General features: G+C 45.8%; 2 protein-coding genes across 2 annotated transcripts; both read left to right on the plus strand.

Annotated features, from left to right (window-relative positions):
• The first annotated feature begins 39 nt into the window (after window positions 1-39).
• LOC117849825 (uncharacterized) lies at window positions 40-4,366 on the plus strand. The gene is made up of 5 exons (XM_034731522.2): window positions 40-327; window positions 405-481; window positions 1,371-1,494; window positions 1,911-3,053; window positions 3,636-4,366. The coding sequence occupies exons 2-5, from the start codon at window positions 435-437 to the stop codon at window positions 4,053-4,055; spliced, it is 1,734 nt and encodes a 577-aa protein (XP_034587413.1). The 5' UTR covers window positions 40-327; window positions 405-434; the 3' UTR covers window positions 4,056-4,366.
• An 8,908-nt stretch (window positions 4,367-13,274) lies between these two features.
• On the plus strand, window positions 13,275-14,491 carry LOC140222165 (protein ALP1-like). Its single transcript, XM_072292371.1, has 2 exons — window positions 13,275-13,941; window positions 14,016-14,491. Exons 1-2 carry the CDS (start codon window positions 13,290-13,292, stop codon window positions 14,489-14,491), a joined length of 1,128 nt encoding a protein of 375 aa, XP_072148472.1. The 5' UTR covers window positions 13,275-13,289.
• Window positions 14,492-17,400: the final 2,909 nt, after the last annotated feature.

Below are 17,400 nucleotides of genomic sequence, written 5' to 3' on the forward strand. Positions count from 1 at the left end.
TTGCGGCTAAACAAAACAAAGGCTTCACATCACAGCGCAGAGGCGCAGAGCTTCACGCTCGCCCACGCAGCCCCTCCACCACCACCACCAGCAGCGCCGTCCCCCTCCGCGCCCCTGCTCCCCTCGCCTCGGCATCTCTAGCGCACGCAGACGCAGCGCATCTCTAGGCGGCGGAGGGAGGGCGGAGCGGCACCTCGCCCCCGGCCGCGGCATTTGAGGAAGGAAGGAAGCGTCATTGGTTGCGGGAAGGGAGGCATTGGATAGATCGAAGCTTCTGGAACCTCCTGCCGGATCCGGATCCGGACCCGGCGCTGCCCACCGCCAGAGGTAGCAGCAGCAGCATCGGGTTGGCTAGTGATGCTTCGGTGTTTTTTTTTTCCTGAATCGTTGGGGATTTGTTGCAGTTTGGGACAGCAAGGTAGCTGTGCTCTGCGATGGAGGACCTGTTGGGTTCGGAGATCGGGAAGAACGACTATGACTGGTGATTCTCAACTTACATGCTTGCTCTCTTCCCTATCTAATGTTTCTAGCTTTTTTTTTAAAAAAAACAAGGTGTGCGTGTGTATGTATATGTGTGTTTATGATCTCTGCATTGTGTTGACTGAAGAGGGGATTAATGCAGTACAAGGGCTGTATTCACCCCTGGATTGACTTGAAATTGGCCTGCCTTGAGGATGGTTTGTACGGATCACTGCTTTGAATGAGTTGAAGCCTCTTCATATTAACTAGTGAGGGGGAGTAGATTGGCCTGCTTTCGTGTTGAAAGGATTGCTGTTTGAATGATTGAGGAAGCTTGATCCTTGGAGAGCACCGTTTCACCATCATGTCGGTTTTTAGGTGTTGATTGACTGATTTTTTGCGATTGATGTGATCTTTCTAGCTAAAGATGACTTTGGTGGCAGTGGTGGTTGTTGGGGGGAAATGTGTCGCTGTGCAAAGCAAAGTTGAAACACTAGATATGCAAGTGAGCTGATTGTCCTGTGTGGACTCTTCCCTTGGAAGGCCAACCTTGAGATTGTTAATTGGCATTCAACACATGTTCACACAGTAACTTGCATGGAAGAAGTGCAGTGGGAAAGAGTGAAATATATTTAGGAGTATCTTATTGTTGGTGAGGTCCGTCTGAGGCATTTGATAAAGGTCAATTTGAGATATTAGCATGAGAATGCTGTAAAAGGAGGGCCAGTTGTTGCTGGTCCAATATACCATTTCATGATATTTGATCTTTTGACGGTGCATAATGACCATCGATTTGTTTGGGTTTTCTTTTATGCAAAGAGCTTGTAATTGGTTGTCTATTTTATCCATTTTATACGTATCATCATATTTTTTCTACTCTAACTTAATGTACTTTGTGCTGTACTCCTTAGGCTTCTAACTCCGCCTGGGACCCCACGTGTTCCTGCACTGGAGGTTGCTGAGAAAACACCATCCCCAAATATATTACCGAAGCGCACTACCACTAGATCATCCTCGACTACTAGAGCATCTAGGGTATGTTCCATTTTGGTGCTTATAAAAGTTAAATTTGTTAAAGATTTTCTCCTGTAAACTGATAAAATATTCCTACTCTGAGCAACATTTTTCTTGGAATCATGCTTTGTGACTTTGTGTATTTGTGGTAGAGGTGACAAGTTCGAAGCATTTTGACCTATTAATGAGATATAGCTTCTGCAAAAGAGAATTTATGAGATACTCTTATTCAGAAGCACTGTGATCTGCAATGTTTGCTGTCTTATTCGCTCATTCATTTCTTTTGGAAAATATGGTTTTTTACTTCTTATACTCTCAGTAAACAGGGCTTCACCTTAGTATTCGATAGTATAAAAACTATTAAAGCAAAGTCATATATCGCCTCTTTAGCAACTAACTATACAAATTGACTGATTATATAACTGTTTCATTTGCAGCTTTCAGTGTCTCAAACAGAGAATGGGCATTCAACAGTTCCCACTAGACCAGCAAGGAGTAATTCTGTCAGCAGACCTTCTATCCAGTCTACTCTCATGAATGGCAACAACAGGACTTCAGTTCTCAATACAAGCATTTCATCAGTCACTTCAAGACCTACAACCCCTAGTAGGCGAAACACCACTGCTGCTGCACCAAAACAATCAGTTCCAGCTTCGCGTCCAGTGCCTGCAAGATCCTCTACTCCTGTTAAAACTCGTCCATCTACACCAGCCAAAACTCGTCCATCTACTCCGACAAGAACTCGTCCAACAGCCCCAAACTCTTCAACTGAGTCAGCTGCTGCCAAGACCACATCCGCACATAATTCAAGGCCATCAACTCCAAATTCTCGGTCCCGTATAATTCCCAGTTCATCTTCTGGTCCAATTCATGCAATAAGTCGCCCGAGCGCATCTTCTGGTACAATGAGCCGACCAGGGTCTTCCTCAGGCAATGTTCCTGGTATAAGCCGTGCCACCTCATTGTCCTCAAGTTCTGTTCCTTCGATGAGCCGTTCCAGCTCGCGATCATCTACACCTACACGTCAACCTGCAATTCGTTCATCAGCACCAGCTATTGGTCGCTCTCCTTCTGTTGGACGGAGCTCTAGTATCAGTAGTTTTACATCTGTCTCCCGGTCTGCAATCAGTAATGGGCGGAACTCAGCACCTTCATCAGCTCCGTCATCTCGTCCAAGTTCTCCGAATCCACGACCCCGAGCACCAGTGCGGCCACTTGATATCCCTGATTTCCCAAATGAAACTCCACCAAATTTAAGGACAAAATTGCCTGAAAGACCACTATCTGCTGGCAGATCAAGGCCAGGAATGGCTTTAGGCATAAGGTCAACCCCAAATACTGAACCTTCAGCTACATCAGCACATGTGAAGAAGGTCTCTGTGCCTGCTGTGACTCGAAGTAAATTTTCTGATGCATCATCAAAGACACCTAGTCTCACAAATGGACACCAAAATCGGCAAGCTGAAAGGTCTGTTATTGACAGTCAACCTAACAGACACTCACGGCCTGTCACTGGCGCTGATAATGGATTTGGGAGATCGATATCAAAGAGGTCACTTGACATGGCTATCAAGCACATGGTATGTTCCCTGCGTTCATTTAATCTACCGCATTGTAGTTTAAAAGTCGCATTTCTATGACTGAATTCGTTACTTGGTTACTTTCTGCAATTGTTGATCTACTCTGAACCTATCAAGATTCAATATTTTGCATTTAGTCAAAATTGTCATGCTCGTGGCTTTGGGAAACATTGCAAGTGCATTTCAATTTCAAGGTGAAAAAAAAAGCACTTTAAGTGAAATGTACAGGAATACAGATTGGCTGTGTGTTACAGCAAGTCGCAAGGTCCTCTCTAATTATATGAAACCAAAACAAAAATACAGATATAGACATTGATTGAGAAAGAGTATCTGCAAGTAGAAAGCATTATCTGGTGATATTATAAATATTCAAGGGAAATAAACCATTGGATGGACAACTGCATTTTGCATCCGTAAGTAACAACATCCGCTCAAGTGATGCGTGTCTCTAAAAGTTTGTTTAAGTGAGTGCTTTTGGAGATGATCAATTTTGGTTGGAAGTTGGAAAATTTCATAGAAGATAGATTGGGCTGAATGTTGCAGAGTGTTTGGAAGAAACTAAGCTATCTCTACTTGTGACAGGACATTCGGCAGAATTTGGGTGGCATTCGTGGTGCATCCCTGTTTCCCCAGAGCATCCGCTCAGCTGCTGCCAAGGCCCGGCCAGCTCGGGCGTCAGACCCAGGTCTTGGCATCTCAAACGGCGACCGGCACTACACCGACAACGGAAGCAGCGTGAACGGGCACCTCTCCGGGGACTCGAACGGGGCTCCCTCGCGCAACGGTGGCAGCTCAACCGACTCGCCGGACAGGGCGAGCGTCGGGACCAAGGAGACCCTGAGCGAGCTGGACATCTACGGCAGCTCGCGCTACGAGGCGATGCTGCTGCGGGAGGACGTGCGGAACACCAGCTGGCTGCACGGCTTCGACGACAAGCCCGATCAGAGCCCGCTGTTCGACCACCGGTTCGAGCCGCTGCCGGAGCCCTTCAGCCCGCTATGACAAAACCTGCCGCTTGTAAAGTTGTTCTGGTCGTCACGTTCACTTCGTTCTGTGCCCCGTCGTGCTGCAAGATGTGTATGGTTTCAGTCTGTTTTTCTTGTTCTATAGTTGGTTGGTTCTGCACTTTCACCCTGCCCGCATTTCTGGAAGACTGGAACCGATGAGACGGGAGAGATTGCGGGGTCAGGGTCCCTGGAGATTGGGTTTCCACTTCCCACGAATTGTTGTACTACTGAAAGAAGAAAAGGATATAAAGGAACAGAAACAGTAAAAGATTTGTAAGTTATATTGTAATGAATCTTGTATGCTCACTCGCACGTGTGATCATGTCGTGCTGCCTCTGTATCCCTGGAGATTGGGTTCGCAACCGATTGCCTCTGGTTTGGACGTTTGGTTTTGCAGGCCATTCTGACCGCAGCAAATCGCACGGCAGAATGGGAATGTACTGAGATTTGGAAAGTTCAGGACGAAAGTAAAACTCGTGGTCTTTTAATATAAATATTGTAACAAATATATATGAAATGTTACCAATATATACTTAAATATATCTAAAAGCAATATTCATATCAAATTATTTATACATATCAAATTATTTATACATGTTATATTATAATATATATATGAAATATTACTAATAAATACTTAAATGTATCTAAAAGTAATATTCATATCAAATTATTTATACTTATTATCTTAAAAGTTTTTTTTCTAACATTCCTCAATGCAAAGTCACTTATGATAGAGTTGATGTCAATCTCATCCAACAATTTCTTCTCGACGCATAATGTTGCCAAACTATTTAACCTCTCTTGAGTCATTGTTGACCTCAAATAGTTCCTCAATAACTTCAACTTTGAAAAGCTTCGACAGTAAATAAGAGTCGGTAAGCAATGGAGACATTAGGATAACAATCCACGTATCTGACATACTTAAAAATCTTCATAGCAGATATTACGCTATTTGGCAAAGTGAATTTCATAATCTTTAATTCAGAAATAAGATCATATACCTCAACATCAGATGAACCATCAAAATAAAAAGTTTCTGCAAATTTGGTGTAACATTCTTTAAGTTCATTATCATTTGATGACTTCAAAGTGCTTGAGCTCAATAAAAATCCGAATATATCTTTAAACACCATGAGTTCTTCAAATCTATTCTTCAAAGAAACGATCGTCGTATCAACTAAAAAAATATTTAACTTCAAAATCCATCTCGTGTTAAAGAATTTCTTCTTGGCATTTACTTTCATCAAACTGTTTCTTCCTCGTAGCACGACGTTTTTCTAGAAATGATGCCTCTACACCCATTTCTATTACAATACCTTTGGCGATGATCAAAACTAGAAGAAAACTCCTCATTTCTGTAATTCTGAAATTATTGCGTTATACCTTGTATTTGCTTCAAAGTAGAGTCAATGCACATGGCAGGCGATTGCAACTTCTTACTCACTTTATTTACAGCAAATAAAATATCATGACAGATATCATATCAAGTAGAAACTCAAAGCTGCCAAGTGCATCAAATAATTTTTTTGCATCACTTCTATCTTTAGGTTCAATGTCAGAAGCAAAGCAAATCTTAATTCAGTAGCTTGATATCTCATTGTTGTAACACTTTTGATTCGACTCTCCCAACGAGTATTGGACAATGATTTTACAGCTAAACTAGGAGCATGTTTAAGCAAAACATTCCACCTTTTCGTAGAACTAGCAAATAATACATTATATATGCGTTGAACAATTCCAAAAAATAAAACAGCTTTCCTACTAGATTTTGCCATATCATAAAGAGTAAGATTTAGACTATGGCACGCACATGGCATATACAATGCTCTTGAATTAATATCAATTAATCATTTTTTACCCCTTTGTATTTTCCTTTCATATTAGAACCATTGTCATAGCCTTGACCCTCTATGTCACTAATATTTAGGCTAAAGGACTCCATAGATTCAAGCAATACATTAAAAAGCCTCAAACCAGATGTGTCATTCACCTTCAAGAATCCCAAAATGTACTCCTCAATTTTTATCTTGCCATCGGACAAATTAACACATCGAACTAATAAAGTCATTTGTTCTTGATGACTGACATCAGGGGTACAATCTATGATAATGGAGACATACTTGGCCTCTTTAATAACTTTTATGATATACCTTGTGATATCAGAAGTCAAAAAAGATATCAACTCATTCTGAATTTTATGACTGAGATAATAACAATGAATTTCTTTGTTCTGAATACGTTTAAAGTGGTCTTGCATTGCCAAGTCAAATTCCGCAATCATCTCAACACAAACAAAGAAATTACCACTACTATCATTATAAAGCTGCTCACTGCTTCCTCTGAAAGTCAAATTGCATTTACCAAGAAATTTCACAATGGCTATTATTCTTAACAAAACTTGCCTCAACCGTTCTTTCTCCTTTGTGATTTGCTGCTGCAATTCTTTGTCAATTGTTTCCTTTTTCCGCAGTCTAGCTCTCAATTCATTCCAACTGTTCATGTTACTAATATGCTCGATACTATTTTCATGTTCTCTAAGCTTCTTACTGATATGCTTCCAATTTCTTAACCCATCACACCTGCTAAGGAACTAGGACTCTTGCTAGTGCTAGACTTGAAGATCTTACAGCAAAAATAAAAAACTTTGTCAACATGCTTCGAATAAACTAACCATTTTCTATCTTGTACCTCTCCATTGCTTAATTTTCTAGAATAATGAGCATATGAAAAATATCTTGAGGTAGCATCTAGAGGAAATTTGATATAATCTTCTCTTATAGGCCCTTTCTTGACTAATATATCTCTTGCTTTATTATCAATATTATCCTAATTTTTTGGATCATAAATATCTGAAGTGTAAATTGGTTTCTCATCAACACTAGCAGACTATGCATGTGCACCTGATGCATTTACTGTATTCTCGGAGTCACTTACATTGTTATCATCGACGTTGATGTTAACATTTTCTTGTTGATTCCCATTAGTTGGTTCATCCGCAACAACTATTGCCAACTCATCTGGGTTCGTCGAAGCGCCTGTATTATTCTCAGGGCCCTGATAACTCTTGCAAAATTTATCCATAGCTTCTCTATGTGATTCTATCAATTCATCCACACGTCTTTTCCTTTTTCTTTTCTCACAGCCTGATTCATATTTTCTAGACGACATGATATCCCACAATGCTAAAATTATTATAAATACACAATAGTTATCAATCAGTTGAAATTAAATAACTTGTGATGGTAAATTAATAATTAATAGTATGAAGAATTGAAGAATTGACAATCGAGCAGCGTACCTGGGTACCGGCGCAATCAAACAGGAATAGCCTGATCTTGTCCGATGCAGTCGAACAAGAACAGGAACAACACGTGCACAAGTCACAACTCCTGTAGGGATCGCGCTCGCATGCGGAGGGAGTGCGGGCGGAGCACGCGTGCGGCTGCGACCCTGTGCGGCACTGCTGTACTCGAGTTCGACTTCGATCTAATATTCTAATCACGTTTTAGCCTCGATCCAATGGCAATCTCATTGGCCTTTAGGCCAGCCTAAAGACACCTAACGTCCTGACACCTACACCTCGGGTGAGCCCCTGGGATTTGAATGTACATACGCTGGGAGTGGCAGAGGCAATGTTGGCCGCGCCACGAGGCAGAGGTCGTTGTCGAACCGTTTGCATTGCACGCACCAAACCGAGGGGTACATCAAGGGGATTGGTTGTCTTCTCTGCTGAGCCAAGCTCGCATCACAGAACCAGACCCCCCTTGGCCAAGCCCTGCGCATGCAACATCTGCTGAGCCAGGCTCGCATCACAGAACCAGACCCCCCTGGCCAAGCCCAGCGCATGCAACACCAGCCTGTTTGGTTCCATGGTTCGTTCCGTCTAGGTTGCATGGAGACGGTAATTAGTTGCACATATTACGTACCAAGCGACCCTAGCGACCCTGCGGGCATTTTTTTCATCGCATCCGCGCTGCACCGAGCAAGCCTGGTTTTGGGGGAACGAGAATTTTTGCCGCACCCAGCGAACCAAGCTCAGGGACCTATTTTGCATCCTGCGGGCCAAGCCCACTACCTAAGCTTAGGCAACCAATCAACTCAAGGTTGCATGGCGCCGATTTTTTTATTTTTATATGTTTTATTTTAGTATTTTGCAAAAATATATGGCCAAACAAAAAATTGCAAATCTGTACCCGCTGTAAAGGTGTACTATAGCAAGCAACCGACAGTTGAATCGACGGTAAGTTCCCTCCTCTAAGTAGTACACTTTTAAAAAATCATAACCAATTCATATGAACTCAGATGGAGATAAACTTTATATAAAACTTATAGATCTCGATGAGATCTACAACTTTCTAGTTCAAACTTTTTTTCATTGGTGTCATCTTAGTACTCAAATAATGGATACAACTTTCAGATTTAATTTTAGATCTCAAAGTAGTGTCGATTATTTGAGCACAAAGATGGCATCAAATGAAAACAGTTTGAACCACAAAGTTGTATCTCATCGAGAGCTACAATTTTATATAAAACTTATCTCTATCCAAATTTATATGAATTAGTTATGATTTTTTGGATGTGTGCTGCCCAGTTTCAAATCTAAAATTTGAATTTTAGATCTGAAACTTATGTTGATTATTTGAATACTAAGATAACACTAAATGAAAAAAGTTTGCACTAATAAGTTGTAGATCTCGTCGAGATCTACAATTTTCATATAAAGTTTATCTCCATCCAAATTCATATGAATTAGTTATGATTTTTTAAAAGTATATTGTCTAGAGGAGGGAACTTACCGTCGGTTCAACTGATGGTATCTGACTTCTGCTATTTCAAATAGCGGTATAGGTATAGATTTGTAATTTTTTAAGCTCATATATTTTTGCAAAATACTAAAATAAAAAAATAAAAAAAAATTCCATGCCGGGAGTCTGGTTGGAGGTTGATGCGGCCAACCAGGCCCCAAGTGGTTGGGAACGAGTGGCATTCGAATGGGGCAACGCAGCGGAGAGAACGAGAGATTGGCTCGCGGAACCGGGGTGTGGCTGTGGGCACGACTGCACGGGGGAGCTGCGCATGCAGTCTGAGGCCCGCGGACGCGGGAATAATCAGGCGGATGGAGTTAACGAGAGGCAGCGGCCCTTGGCACAGTAGCAGCCCAACTCTGGCCTGAACTAAGGCCCCGTTTGAATCCAGAAAGATTTTGAGAATCCGGAATCCAGAAGCTGTACAGCTTCCAATCAGCTTGGATTCTGCTGCAGATTCCACAATCTGGATTTTTGGATCCTCAAAATCCCGGAAGCTGGAGCGGGATAGCTTTTAGCAGCTTGTGGATGGAGAAATTACCATTTTGCCCATGTTCATCCGGTAAAATTTCGCCCAATCTGCCATTCTTCTCTACCGCCTCCTCCTCTGGATCTCTCCATCTCCATCTCCCGCACCCCACCGGATCTCCATCTCCCAGCCCCGCGCCTCCTCCCCGCCCGGCGTGCGGCGGGCCGCCCGCCGCCCGGAGCTCCACCCCACCGCACCTCCTCCCCGACCAAGCTCCGGCGGGCCGCGCGCCGCCCGGGCCTCCGCTCGCACCGCGCCTCCTCCCCGTCCAAGCTCCGGCGGGCCGCGCGCTGCCGGGACCTCCGCCCCCACCGCGCCTCCTCCCCGGCCGCCGGGACCTCCGCCCCCACCGCGCCTCCCCCCCGGCCAAGGTCCGGCGGGCCGCGCGCCGTCCGGGCCTCCGCTCCCACCGCGCCTCCTCCCCGTCCAAGCTCCGGCGGGCCGCGCGCCGCCGGGACCTCCGCCCCCACCGCGCCTCCTCCCCGGCCGCCGGGACCTCCGGCCCCACCGCGCCTCCTCCCCGGCCAAGGTCCGGCGGGCCGCGCGCCGTCCGGGCCTCTGCTCCCACCGCGCCTCCTCCCCGTCCAAGCTCCGGGGGGCCGCGCGCCGCCGGGACCTCCGCCCCCACCGCGCCTCCTCCCCGGCCAAGGTCCGGCGGGCCGCGCGCCGCCCGGGCCTCCGCTCCCACCGTGCCTCCTCCCCGTCCAAGCTCCGGCGGGCTGCGGGCCACCGGGACCTCCGCCCCCACCGCGCCTCCTCCCCGCCCAAGTTCCAGTGGGCCCCGCGCCGCCCGGACCTCCGCCCCCACCGCGCCTCCTCCCCGCCCAGGTGTCGGCGGCCTGCACGCCGCCAGGAGCTTGGCCCCCACCGCGCCTCCTCCCCTCCCAAGTTCCACGCGCCGCTAGGCCCCCCTACCGTGCCTCCTCCCCGCCCAAGTGTCGGGCCGCGCTCGCCTCCTTCTCCGTCCGCAGATGAAGTCGCAAGGGGACCTCGACGACGACGAGTTCTTCAGCCAGCCCCCGAGCTTTCCCCTTGCGGCTTTCCCCTCTGGCGGTCGTGGCGCAGGACGTCGTCATGGACCTGGCGGATTGGAGGGTCTGGACCTCAACTCGGAGGCCATGGACTTCAATGACAACATGTCGTACTTGCACCTTCTACGCTCATCGCCTGCCAGATTGGTTGGGGATGGCGACCTCCTTGGTGGCGCTAGGCATGGCGCTGGCCGTGCCCCCGGGCGTGGCGCCGGTCGTGGACGTGCTTCTAGCCGTGCCACTGGGCGTAGCGGCAGCTGTGGACGTCGTGCAGGTGAACAGGATGTCAGCATCCCTTCTCGGTCAGCTGGAGGTGCACGAGGACATGCTCGTGCCACACCGAATCGTCGTCCTACCACCACTGCATCACGTCAATTCCTTCCACCACGTCCTGCTGGAGGACAAAGCAGTGGTGCAACTCCTAGTGTTGCTGATGATGCATTTGATGTTGGTCTCCAGAATCCTAGCACATCTACATGGAGCCTGAACCCCTCCAACGAAGAGGCCGACGATCTTCAGGACATTGATGCATCGGTATAACTATTTCCTTTTACTCACATATTTCAGTAATTTCACTAGTGAACAGAAAAAGTGCAACAATTGAGTTTTTACACAGGGATTTCACAAATTGAAGTGTAGCCATCAGTATGGAAGGAAACAGGATTAGGCAGTACATAAATAGATTGATATGAATCACCTGGGATCAGGCACATCTATATGGACAAGCTGGACCACATACTATGTTAGGAATATAAACTGTAGAGTTCAGGGTACAGCATAGTGATGTAGCATTGGAACCAGATCTATTGGTGGCAAGCTATTGAGCATGTCAGTATATTGATTCGCATCCCTTTCGAATTGAATATACGGAGGAATGTAGGAAACTGTGTTGCAACAATCAGATTACTGTGATATCAAATCAAGTTCTGCAATTTATAATACTATGGACCGTACGATTTACAGTTGCGAAAATATAAGAAGCAAAAGCATATCGATTACATTCCTTTTCTCCTGAATATACGAAGAATATTATGAAACTGTGTTGTAATAATCGGATTATTATGATATCAAACCAAGTTCCCTAATTGATGATATACTATGATCCTTACCATCTATCAAGTTTCTGTATTATATATTTGTATGACCCAAGGAATCTGCAATATTATGGTAGCACCTTTCTAGATATTTCTATTATCATTTTCATGTGCCTACCGTAAGTGTTCCCAAAATAGCTCTCTTGTAACTAGAGGGGAGTTGTATATTTCTGTAGTTAGTCTGGGCACCAAGGAAAGACCTTATGACATTATTTACAAATTGTCTGCAACGTCGTGCAACATTGTTGAACTAACATAAGTTTATTCAAGTTGCAACTGTTATACTTTAAGTCAGCTGACAGTCTTTGACGTGCTTCACTCAAAGCATATGACAGTGGAAATTGTGGGATGAATGCTAGTTGCTATACTGTATTTTTTATCCACTTGACTCAGTTCTATTTTTTCACCTGTGTCATCATAATTCTATTTGTATAATAGACCGACGACCTATTTGACAAGGCTGACTGGGCCAATAGCGCCAATAATGCTGCATTCTGTGAGCTTTGTGTTGAGGAAATTACAGCCGGTAACAGCAATAAAGGACACTTGACTAATAGGGCCTACAACAACATAGCTGCGAAATTTGAAGAGAGGACAGGACTGCGTCACTCCAAGCAGCAGTTCAAGAACCGATGGGATGCCCTTCGACGCATGTATGCCTTCTGGTTGTATGCAAACAAACAGAGTGGACTTGGATGGGGTAGGGGCACGGTCGTGGCAGATGACGCTTGGTGGAAAAAGCACACAAAGGTATTTGACGCCTATCCCCTGCTACTTCCATATTGAACATACTTGTGCGACATAAGCTTTGTGCATTAATATCTTTTCTATATTCATTTCAGAATCATGGCGAATGGAGGAAGCTGCGATATGGGCCTCCAGATAATCTAGATGAGCTTCAAGTGATGTTTCAGAATATTGCGGTGGATGGGTCATCTTCTTGCATACCTGGCGAACAGGTAATTGAAAGTGATGAAGGTGATGAAGGTGATGTTGGTGACAGGAGTCCTGAACGTACCCTTCCTAGAAAGCGGTGCAGGAGTACTAGCACTACTGCAACTAGCCCGAGGAAGAGGACAAAGAGTCCTATGGTGAAGGTAATGAAGGGGATATGGGAGACTATGCAAGAAAATTGTGCTGTTGCTCAAAAGGCATTGCAGGGGGACTACATTTTCGAATCTGTACAACACTGTATGCGTTTGGCGGTAGAGAGTGGGGCAGTTGAAGGAACTGATGAGCATTTTATGGCTAGCAAATTATTTGTCAAAACAGAGCATCGTGCCGTGTTTCTCAGTTTGACCACCAAAGAAGGAAGGCTAGCCTGGTTGAAGAGCTGGTGCCAGGAGAAGAAAAGCAAGTAGACAATGAACTTGAAGGTCTCTTTTGTGATGTGTGATGGGCAGGAGAAGGAAAGAAGTACACAGTTAACTTGTGGCATGTATATATGATCTCTTTTGTGATATGCTGTCGAGAAGAAGAACAGCAAGTAGCTTGTGAATTATGGCATGTATATATGACAAACTCTTTTGTTATGTGGGATGTCTATTTTGTTAAAGTCTGTGTTATGGTTATATATTAGTCATCACCTTTTATTTGGGATTTTTGTTTGACGTATTTTTGTGTTATGTAGATGACCTATTCCTCAAGTGATGATGATGATGAGTCAGCGAGTAAATCTTCTTCAACTGATGAAGATGAAGTAAATAGGAATGCACTGGGACAATTGGAGCTGTGCATCAATTTGGAGCTGTGGCCTGCATTTTCGGTATGTACTACGAATCTGCTTTCATGAACAAAACTAAGAAGGTGAAAACTGGTCTTTCTGGATATGAGTGGGTCATGACAACACTTAGCAATCCAACAGCTTGCCACGACATGTTTAGAATGAGTAGGGAACGTTTTTGGCGGCTGCATGATGTGTTGGTGTCATCATATGGACTGAACTCATCAAAAAGGATGAGCTCCATTGAGTCATTGGCTATGTTCCTGTGGATCATTGGAGCACCACAATCATTGAGACAAGCTGAAAATCGTTTTGAGAGGTCGATTGAGACGGTTAGTAGGAAATTTGAACAAGTCTTGGATAGTGTATTTAGGCTCTCAGCTGATGTTATAAAACCTAGAGATCCTCATTTTAGAATAGTCCATCCTAGATTGCGGAATCCTCGGTTCTCACCTCACTTTGACAATTGCATTGGGGCAATAGACGGAACGCACGTCCCGGTTGTTGTTCCATCGTCAAAAGTGCTTCAACATGTTGGTCGACATGGTTACTCGAGTCAAAACGTATTGGCTGTTTGTGACTTCGACATGAGATTCACGTTTGCGGTTGCGGGATGGCCGGGGTCTGTACATGACATGAGGGTTTTCAACGACGCAATAAACAAATATGGTGATAAGTTCCCTCATCCGCCACAAGGTAAATAAGCATGTTATTTAAATGTGGCAAAAATTATTGGTTCTATGTTACAATTATGCAATTTTATGTATTAGGGAAATTTTATCTTGTGGATTCGGGGTACCCTAATCGACCGGGTTATCTTGCACCTTATAAGGGAACGAAGTATCATTTGCCGGAATTTCAACAAGGTCCAAGACCAAGAGGTAAAAAAGAGGTATTCAATTATTTGCACTCATCCCTGCGCAATGTCATTGAGCGGTCATTTGGAGTATTGAAGATGAAATGGCGGATGTTGTTAGACTTGCCGAGTTATCCATTGAATAAGCAAAGCAAAATAATCCTTGCTTCGATGGCTCTACATAATTTCATTCGAGAAAGTAATATGAGGGATCAAGACTTTGATATGTGTGACCAAGATGAGGAGTACATGCCCATGCCGACGACAGCTGCTTCTCAAGCAAGTGGTGCTACGAACCTTTTAGGTGACGAGGATATCGACATGAATGCGTTTCGAGATGCTATAGCAAAGCTATGTGAGAGGGTGTTTGTATTGACAAATATTATGTAGAACCTGTATGCCGTTGCATTCTTGCAATTAGGAATTTTTTTTGTCTTGACTGATGACGCATGAAATAGAAGGGCAAAAAAGACATGTATGCAACAAACAACAAAAAAGTTAGATTTTGGAATCTAGAATCCAAACAGGTTCATTCAGATTTTATCCAGAATTCAGATTTTGGAAATCCATCAGAATCCAGATTTTGAGAATCCAGATTCTGGATCCAAACGGGACCTAAACCGATCGAGAAGAGGCCGACAAGGACCTCCCGGCCTGGCTATCTATTTCAGAGCAGGGCAGGGCGGCGCCATGGCACGTTGGGATTGTGCTTAACCTTTCTTTGAGCTAGGATAGGAAGGACGCTGCATTAAAACTGGCTACAGATGATGTGACCTGTTAAGGAAATTACTTGGGGCCAACCATCCAACTCTGATAAAAAGGCATCGGCTCGCCATGGCGGAAACCTGAAACCTAGAATAAAGTTGTCATAAACAAGGGATCAGACCTCAGACGTGACAGGAAACACGAAATCAGATACGCCTTGTGCTTTGGAAATAGGAACAACAAATCCAGCTCCTTTGGTTCCTGTCTACAAAACACACGATTCAGTTCAGGACTTGAGGTACACTTGCACACCTAAAAGTTGTTATGAAATGTATTCCTACACCACCATTTTCCGCGTCAAAAATTCCTATGGGCGGTTGGACGTGAGACGTGACTTCTCTGTAAACGCGACCGAGCAGCAACGTGCCCGCGGGTCGCGTTGCCTAGCAGTACGTGGCTATTCCCGTGTTGAGTGACCTCGTGCCCTCGTCGATGATCGATCAGTACTTCAGCAGACGTCAGTTGCGGACGTCGGTACGTGCAGGCGCCTTGCGAGCTGCGCTGTCACTACGGACGCAGGTTAGGTAACCAACTGGTACAGCGAAAAGTGCCTGCGTCGGGCCTGCTCTGAGCTACGACACACTCTCGAGTCAGAGATCCCTTCAAAGGCTGCAAACTTGCAACCACTCCGATCAACCACATGGATCGTTCTTTTAATTCGTTTTTAACGAAAGCACCCATGTATGACTGTTATGGAAGGCAAAGAAAAAAGAAAAGAAAAGAAAGAAAGAAAAGCGAGAGAAACCGAAAGCAGAGCCGCGAGGGGCCGTGCATGATTTGGCGAAATCTGCGTGATTTTCTTTTCTGGTCGACGGGCATGCATGCCTACGCGCACCAAAAGCTACTAGCAAAGTTAGCAGCAGAGCAAGCTGCAAGCGTGAATGAGCTCGGCAGGATCAGAAAAGGAGCTGGGTGATGGCCTACTCATGGGTGTCCGTCGTCAGTCCATGTGCTGACCAGCAGCGAGCATGATTGGATCATGTATGCATGTTTGCCCGGAGTTGCCTTTCCATTGCGGCTGCAAGTGCAAGATCCCAAGGTAGCTGCATCGATCACATTCACAGCCGATGCTCGATGCACGATCTCGTGAGTAAGGACCTAGCGCGTTATTAGCTCGTGAGTAATCACTTGTAAATCTATCGACTAGCCGGTTATACTCTCCTTTTTTATCAATGAAATAGGCACAATCTTCTTGTGCCTGTTCGTAAAAAAATGCTCAATGCACGACGACCTCTATCAATGGCCATCACTAGGACACACGACAGTTTATACAACTCACCTGTCTCTGAAGAAACAGGTGAATCCAAAATGCCAACAGTTCGATTTCTAAACCCAGGAGATTAAGGAAAAAATAGATCACCAGCGACATGACTTGAGGTATCAAAGAAGAGCAAAAGCAAGCTAAAATCAAGTCAGGAGCACGCAGATGCAACCACACACGTTCCTTTTTCTTTTATCTCCCCAACAACACACCTTCAACAGCCCTGCAGGAGCTATGGTTGGGAACGACGGCCAGTGCCAGTTAGGAATACATGCCAGCTACGTTCAGTTTTCTTTCTATCTGTTCGTTGTTTGCATCCCAAGCATCGGACAGCAGTACATGAGATTAATCAATGTACCACAGGTCTGCCATCGTCGCAGTAACTACTAACTGCTGCTACCACTCCGTAGTAACGAGCAATTTTTTTTCAGACTAGCACAGCTTGCCACGAGCCCACGAGCATCCGCGTCCTTCTGTTGGGCCCACGGTCACGCTGCAACTTTGCCTCCATCTCCATCGTCTATTCTCGATCCAACGCATCCGTCCTTTCCCAACGAAAGGGCCCAGCGGCGTGACTTTCCTCGCATCGTCTTCCTCGGCTGGCTTCAGCCTGCACGCGGGATCTCGATCCCCAACCCGCGCGCGAACGCGCGCCGCCCTCCGTGCCGCCCCCGCCGCCAGCCCCTGCATTCCGCGCCGCCCGAGCTCTCCCACATCACGCCGGCCGGAGGTCCACATCCTCAGGCACGGCGCCTGGATCAGCTAGCGTTGGAGGTCAGCATCTACGCAAGGATCAGGGACATGATCGACCTCCACAAGGCAACTTCACGTGATGGTTGTATTGTAATCTCATTTGCTCGTTGCCATATTTTGTAACCTCGTTGGTGTTGTACTGTCGTCGTTGAGGCTGGCGTAGCGCCGCATCGATGGACGTCTTCGTCTTTCGAATGCCCGCGGCGTCGAAGTGAGGGCAGCAGCGCGCGCTCGCCCGCGAATTTGGGAGCGGCCGAGCGTGATCCTACCTGCGCGAGAAAAGCAAGTGGCTGGCGGCGGGGGCGGCATGGAGGTTGGAGGGCGGCGCAACGTGTGTTCACTCGCGGATTGGGGTCTGGGGATCGGGAGGATCCTGCCTGCGCGCTGGAGCGAGCTGACGAAGGCGATTGCGCCGCACAGGTCACTGGCTGCTGGGCCCTTTTGTTTGGGAAATTACGGAGACGTTGGATCGATAATAGACGCTGGAGATGGAGGCAAAGTTGCAGCGTGACTTCAATTG

Source organism: Setaria viridis, chromosome 3 (genome assembly GCF_005286985.2).
Source record: "Setaria viridis chromosome 3, Setaria_viridis_v4.0, whole genome shotgun sequence".
Classification (NCBI taxonomy): Eukaryota; Viridiplantae; Streptophyta; class Magnoliopsida; order Poales; family Poaceae; genus Setaria; species Setaria viridis.